General features: G+C 44.8%; 1 protein-coding gene across 1 annotated transcript; it reads left to right on the forward strand.

Moving 5' to 3' along the window:
• Positions 1–1,007: 1,007 nt before the first annotated feature.
• LOC125897305 (thyroxine 5-deiodinase-like) lies at positions 1,008–2,396 on the forward strand. The gene has a single exon (XM_049590537.1). The coding sequence runs from the start codon at positions 1,115–1,117 to the stop codon at positions 1,919–1,921; it is 807 nt and encodes a 268-aa protein (XP_049446494.1). The 5' UTR covers positions 1,008–1,114; the 3' UTR covers positions 1,922–2,396.
• Positions 2,397–7,242: the final 4,846 nt, after the last annotated feature.

Here is a 7,242-nt window from a genome sequence, read left to right on the forward strand (position 1 = left end):
TTCCTTGAGTCTCCGCTGGTTGCCTGGCAACCCCAGGGTAAGGAACAGACATGGATTTTGATACGCCGGGGCGATGAGGTGACGTGACTCATGCCAGAGCACTTTAACCTTTAATTCACCAGATATGACCCACTGGAAAACAAATTTTTTAGTCACAGTGAAGTGTTTCTGGCACAGCTGGCAGCATAAGAAATTCAGTGTGAGATAAAGCGATATTAAACATAGGAAGCGACACAAAAAAATGTAGACACAGATTGTCTTGTATTTGGCCACAGCTGTCGGACTCTTTAATTCAATTCAGCATTGAAACAGTGATTAAAACTTACCTGCAAATGAACTTGGCTCAATCAGTGTCATTTAGACCGGACACCTGTGCAGTAAAATATGATGAAACCATCATGAAGCTCATTTGTTGTATAGATTTTGTCAGAGGGGAGCTGAGGGCTGTTAAAGTGGCAATAAATGTGGAGTAAATGGGTTCATTTCTGTGTAAAAAAAAAAACAAAAAACTTTAATGTATTGAATATGTTTCAGTTTTGAAACTGGTGGTGGCAGGTTTGTTCTGCCTCCTCCTCCTCCTCCTCCTCCTCCTCCTCCCGAGGTGATCAGGGGCCCAGCAGATCAGTGAATGAGTCATCCAGCCTTCACACTCTGTATGAATCCAGCGCCGTCTACCGGCCACAGCGGCCCCTGCACCCATGAGTCCACAGGCTGAATGAAGCGAAGTCAAATGTTTTTCTTTTCCCCGACTTTCAGGACCAACCGTGCGTTCAGCCACAGCCAATTAAAACTAATCCAAGTGTCTCACAATGCTGGGGGAAAGAACAGCCATCCAGAGTGGTGTTTTGTGTCTCACATGTGGACTGAGGACGCAGTGTCTCAGGCTGTTTCCAGCACCTCTCTCTCCCTCGGGAGGTAATCCCCACCATGTGAGTAGGCGGTGCGGGTACCGGAGGCGTGTTTTTCCTTTTTTCCCCCCCATTATTCAAATGCTGCTGTACATATAAAAAGAGTGCCTGCGTGCGTCAGATAGTTTTCTCCAATGGGTAAAGGTGACTAAATACTTGTTGTTTCTCTCGCCGGCCCAGTCGCATCCTATCGGCAGGGGGAAGAGATGATGCACGACTCCGGCGGTGTCCAAATGGCGAGGGCGCTGAAGCATTCAGCCCTGTGCCTGATGCTGCTGCCCCGGTTCCTCCTGGCCGCCGTCATGCTGTGGCTCCTGGATTTCTTGTGTATTAGGAAAAAAGTGCTGCTGAAAATGGGGGAGCGGCAGGACGGGCCGGACGACCCGCCGGTGTGCGTCTCTGACTCTAATAAGATGTTCACCTTGGAGTCCCTCAGGGCCGTGTGGTACGGCCAGAAATTGGACTTTCTCAAATCTGCTCACCTCGGGCGCGCGGCGCCCAACACCGAGGTGATGCTGGTCCAGGAGCGGCGGCAGGTCCGGATCCTGGACTGCATGAAAGGGAAGAGACCGCTCATCCTTAACTTTGGCAGCTGCTCCTGACCGCCATTCATGACGCGCCTGACGGCGTTTCAGCGCGTCGTGAGTCAGTACGCAGACATTGCGGACTTTTTAGTTGTATATATCGAGGAGGCGCATCCGTCGGACGGCTGGGTGAGCTCGGACGCGCCGTATCAGATCCCCAAGCACCGCTGCTTGGAGGACAGACTCAGAGCCGCGCAGCTGATGCTGGCCGAGGTGCCCGGCAGCAACGTGGTGGTGGATAATATGGACAACTCGTCCAACGCCGCGTACGGAGCCTACTTTGAGAGACTTTACATCGTGAGGGATGAGAGAGTGGTGTACCAGGGGGGCAGAGGTCCAGAGGGATACCGGATTTCCGAGCTTAGAAACTGGCTGGAGCAATACAGGAACGATCAGATGAATTCCCAAACAGCGGTGCTCCATGTGTAGTTATAGAGATGCTGAACTGCTGCTGCTGCTCTGTTTCTGCTTCAAGTGTCCAACTCACAGTGCGAGATACTCAGATGCTGCTATCAGACGTTCACACACGGCACATTTTGTTGTTTTCTTATTCAGGACTCTTTGACCAATAGCCTGAAGTCATGTTGAAGCCTCTGTGCAGGCTGTAGGCTGTTATATTGTGCTTGTTCTTGACCTTAATTAATTGCTCATAGCTGATTGTCTTTATTTTTCTGTCCCGCTCCGGTGTCTCTGTGAAGTTCGGTTTTTAAAAGGCGAAGCCAGAGAGCCGGCACTGATGTTCCTGACACCGGCAGCGGGTCCATGTTTGCAGGATGCCTTCCTCAATGATCGATTGCCAAACTGATGTAATGTTGAAACAAACGATGTAACTGAACAAATGTTTTTAATAAAAATCAGATCACACGTGCATGATTTACTGTGGACTTGTGGCAAAGAACTTAAAGTTTGCTCATGTTGCTGTGCCTCATTCAGCTCAACACGCAAGAAGATGGGTTTTAACTAAATTTGGTTTTGCCTCAACATCTGATGACGTCATACCCGCTCCCTTGGCTCGTTCAGGATGTTTCATGAAACTGTATCCTCATATAGAATTGTTTATCTGTGTGTTACGGTGATTTTCCTTGCCTCCTGCTCTTCTATAATCAGACCTATTCAGGTCAGAGTGATCCCTCATTAGCATACAGTAGTAATCTACAGTAGAGTGTGGATACTGTATCCTCGTGACTGATTCATTAACCCACTTTCAGCCATGAAACATGCAGAAAGAAAAAAAAAGGAGGCCAAGGGAAAAAACCTTTCATGTGTGGGGAAAAGAGGAAACCGAATCCAAATCAGTTTTATTTATAGAGCCGAAAAGCAGAGGGCTGTTTTGTGTTGTGTGACAGGGTTAATCAGAAATGACCATGAATTATGAAACCTGGTGGTGATTGAATGAAAAGGCAAGGTCAGAAAAAGTCTCAATGACAAAAAGGTGCTTTGAGGTTTGATGAAATGGTTAATTTAACTCTCTTTATTGGATTTAAAGATCCCCATTCTGGCAGCTAATTTGAAGAAATGAGTCATTATTGAACTGATTCAGGAGATTCACAAGATGTACATTCTCATTAAAACTAGATCATGTCCGGAGGAAATCACGCTCACAGAGAGCAGATCAAAGTAAACATGCTTCTTAGAGGGGAAAAAAAATCCTATTTGATCAAATGTTTCTTTTATGTGAAGTGTACAGAGCCGTGACATTTTCTATACGTGGATCAAAATGAAACAAAGTGAGCTGAGCTGATTAGTTGGTGCGATGCAGCGTCTATAATCCATCCATCTTTATCTCTTCCTCACTTTCTCATTATATCTGGAGTCTCTCCCCTATACATTCATGTGCGCGCACACACAAGCAGGAATTCACACACAGACACACTGCAGCATGTAATTAGGATTAGAGAGCAATGTGATTACTGAGGATACTCTGCAGCCATGGGTGCAGGAAGAGGGGGTGCTGAGGGGGACAGCAGCCCCGACTGCACGTGTTACAGCACAAACAGTTAATAATAAACAAAGGTTTTAACTTTTCTTCTGGTGTTTGGACTAAATGTTTGTGGTAAAAGATCTTTTTTTCCTTTCTTTTAATAAGATCCATTACCATTTAAACTTTGTATCAGCCTGTCACATTTTACTCTGCAGTGTCTAATGTCTGTTCCAGGGTTCCCACACTTTTTCATGACTTTTCAAGGACTCTTAAAGATTTTTTTTTTCTTGCCCCACTTGCCCAGCGTTTTTCAAACCAACACATTCTCACTCCAACCTCGTCACACATCGACGTTCTGGTCATGGACTTTACACGTCCAGATCCGACATGCAAGGTACCCTGGGTGCATTGGTTGTTAGCGTTCTGGGTCATCGTGTCAAGTTCTGCCTGTTACATGCAGTGTCTTCTTTCAAGATACACTTTCGTTTTCACAGGAAATTTCACGTTCACATGTGGCCTCTTTCAAAATATACGGGCCCCATCTCACTCCAAAGTCGTTGAAATCCAACACTTGGGCAGTGACAAGCAGCGTCAAAAACCAACGAGAAAAGGCGCCCTTTAACGGTGGCATGATACGTGGCCGATTGCTGTTACAGTTTAACAGCGCCTGGCAGTGTCAGGGGGAGACGCGGCGGGACAAGGACAAAAGTTAAGGTGGCAAAACTCCGAGTGGCGTGGGCCAGAACAGTGGTGGATGGGTCCAACAAACACAGACTTTCACCCGAGAAAGCTACGTTCGTGTCCCGTAAGATTCTAAAGCCAAACCCTGTTCTTTTCTCCTAAACCCAACCATGTTGGGTTGTTGTACGACGTAGTGTGTTTATTTTTAAAGAGACTGTATGCAAACTTTAAATTTCCTGTGAAAACAGAAGTGTATCTGGAAAGTTGACACGGTGTCCCGGAACGTCAACAACAACCAATGCACCCAAGGTACCTTGCATGTCATATGTGGACGTGGAAAGTCCAAGACCAACACTTCGATATGTGACGAGGTTAGAGTGAGAACGTGTTGAATAAACACACTATGTCAGTACAATACTGCGAACACACATGGTTAGGTTTAGGAATAAAGAACAGAGTTCAGCTTTACAGTCTTACAGGACACAAACATCGCTCTCTCGGGTGAAAGTTGGTGTTCGTCGGACCCATCCCCCACCTCTACCACCCGCCCAACTCGGACATTTGCCGCCTTAACTTTTGTTCTTGTTCCGCCGTGTTTCCCTCCTGACGCCACTCGGCGCTGTTAAACTATAACGGCAAAGACGTTAAAGGAAAGCTTTTTTTGCCGGTGCAGCAAGTCACTGCCCAAGCGCCAGATTTCTTCGGAGTGAGACATATCGGATTCAAACTCTATTCAAACATAATTTCCGCTACCAGGCAGACACGGAGGGAGTGAAGAACCCATGGGAAAAAATGACGCAACCTACGTGATGGTAAACAAAATGTTGTCACACATCGACGCATATTAAAGCTACTTTAAGTCAACAGCTTAAGAAACTTATTTTGCTGTTATGTTACAGCACATGGAGAGATATCCACAGAAGATTATTGTAACAATTTCTTTACACACAACATATTATCATGACTTTTCCAAGACTTTCTATGACTTTGACTAAATCCATGACTTTTCCAGGCCTGGAAAATGTGGTTGTGTAATTCCAAGACTTTTCCAGGTTTTCCATGATCGCGGGAACCCTGCTGTTCTCATAAAGTCAGAGTTATTTTTACTGTCGAACTATATAAAAGGATTTTTTTTTCAAGAGTTCAGGTCCCATCAAATCAAAGTAACAAACAGTCGTCACATATGACCACTTTGTCAGTGGACTTTTATGTTTACATATTATATGCTAGGTATCCTCCTGCGTCTGCGGTTGATGTAAGCAACCAACAACAGGAGGTCAACAAAAGTACACGTATAGGTTTAGAAAAAAAACATCATGGTTTTGCTCTATATTCATATCAGAAGCAAATACCCGGCTCCCCGGTGAAAGTCTGGGGTTTGTTGCACCGATTTACCACTCATACCACCCCGCCCCACCTGCTATATAGTGACTCTCCAGCTCCTTATGTTACATCACTACCAGACCAGACGTGGCTAGAGGCGTATTGTACAGCTGCAACAGGTGACGTTCAGCTGACCGGCAGCATATCATACCTCCTTAAAAGGTGGCTTTGTGCCATGCTTGCATGTGTGTCAGGTGTGCTGTGGAGGTGTTGAAGGGGCAAACCAAGAAGCAGTGATGCCAGGTAGGTGTCTGTTGCTGGAAGGGAGACAGTGAGAGAAAACATGGGGCAGCTTTTATAGCCTGGAAGGCCCAGGTGAGCTCAATCAAGGCAACGACCCTCCCTCGTCAGGCTGATGAGGTTGGCTGGAACATCCTCAAAGACATTGGGAGAGGCGTTACCATATACTTTTGATTTCATGAAATCCTCAGGAAAGAATTCAGACTAATTTGCCTCTCTGGCGTGAACTTGCATGAATATCTGGCATAAACTAATATTCAGCAGTTTTCATTGATTCATTTTTTGCCCCTTTGAGAGTTTGTGTACTGTAATTAAAAGTGCAGTGTTTTGCAGCCTGTAGCAACCACTCACATGTGTATTTCTTTTTCTTTGTACTCTCCCTTTCTCTCTCCGTCTCTTACTCACTGAGGAGGACGAGGCCAGGACATAACATGTGGGGTAACTGTAATGTTGTCCGGGTGGAAACAGTACACTTTCAGACCCACAGGGCTTGTTCACACTGTACAGTGGCAGAAACAGGTTGTGATAACAAGAAAGAGAAAAAAAAGGTGTGCAAATTTGTCATAAATCAGGGGAAATACAGGAGAATTGTGACCCCCAGAGGAAATCAGGAGAGGGAAATAAAAACACGAGTCTCCAGGGAAAAGCCTGAGGGTTGGCAAGTATGGCTCCAGAATATTTTCAGTGTGAACCTGTTCCCGGGAGCAGCCCTGTCTCAAGTCCAGCTATCCAACAACTGCTGCTTCTCCCACAAACAATTGGATGTCTGATATGATACAGAACAAAAAAATAAAACACTATGCACATGCTGCTCAGCCCAAAATTGTCTCTCAGGCATCTGACTATAAATATTATGGGCTCACTGCTGACGGAAGCACTGTTTGGTCCTTGCGAGGCTGTGGAGCCTTCAGAGTGAGCAAGTATCTGCTGTAGGTGCGCTCCAGTGTTTAAAGGCTCTAAAAGAGCACATAATAAAAAACATTAAAAAAAAAAGCCATGCAACAATACAGCACAAATAAATATATAAAATAAATAAAAATAAATAAAATAAATAATAATACAATATAAATATAGAATAATATAAATGATAAATAATAATACAAATGATTTAAATAATAATAATAATAATAATAATAATTTGTGAATGAGGCCTAATGAATTACCCCAAAATAGTGCCCTTTCCCACTCCACACAACAAAAACTTATCCTACAGAAACTGTAAGGGGCTAACCACACTATATAAAACTAATTGGACCCCATATTGATGCTAACATTAGCTGTTGTTGCTAGTCCTGTCCCTTGACCAACATATACTGTTAGCAAGCTGCCGGGCGATCTCAAGCCATGCATTGTTCTTTATTTGGTTGTTGAGGTAGTCTTCGCAGAGTCTTTCATTAAGACAACTGATAAGACCTTTCCTATTTTGGAAGCAAGCTCGCTGTGACATGGACGTATCTGGAACAAAGGATTTAATTGGTCAAACATTCTGCAGGCTGCAGAAGTCAAGGTCCTTCCGAATGTTTCA

The sequence above is a fragment of the Epinephelus fuscoguttatus genome, linkage group LG11 (genome assembly GCF_011397635.1).
Source record: "Epinephelus fuscoguttatus linkage group LG11, E.fuscoguttatus.final_Chr_v1".
Taxonomy (NCBI): Eukaryota; Metazoa; Chordata; class Actinopteri; order Perciformes; family Serranidae; genus Epinephelus; species Epinephelus fuscoguttatus.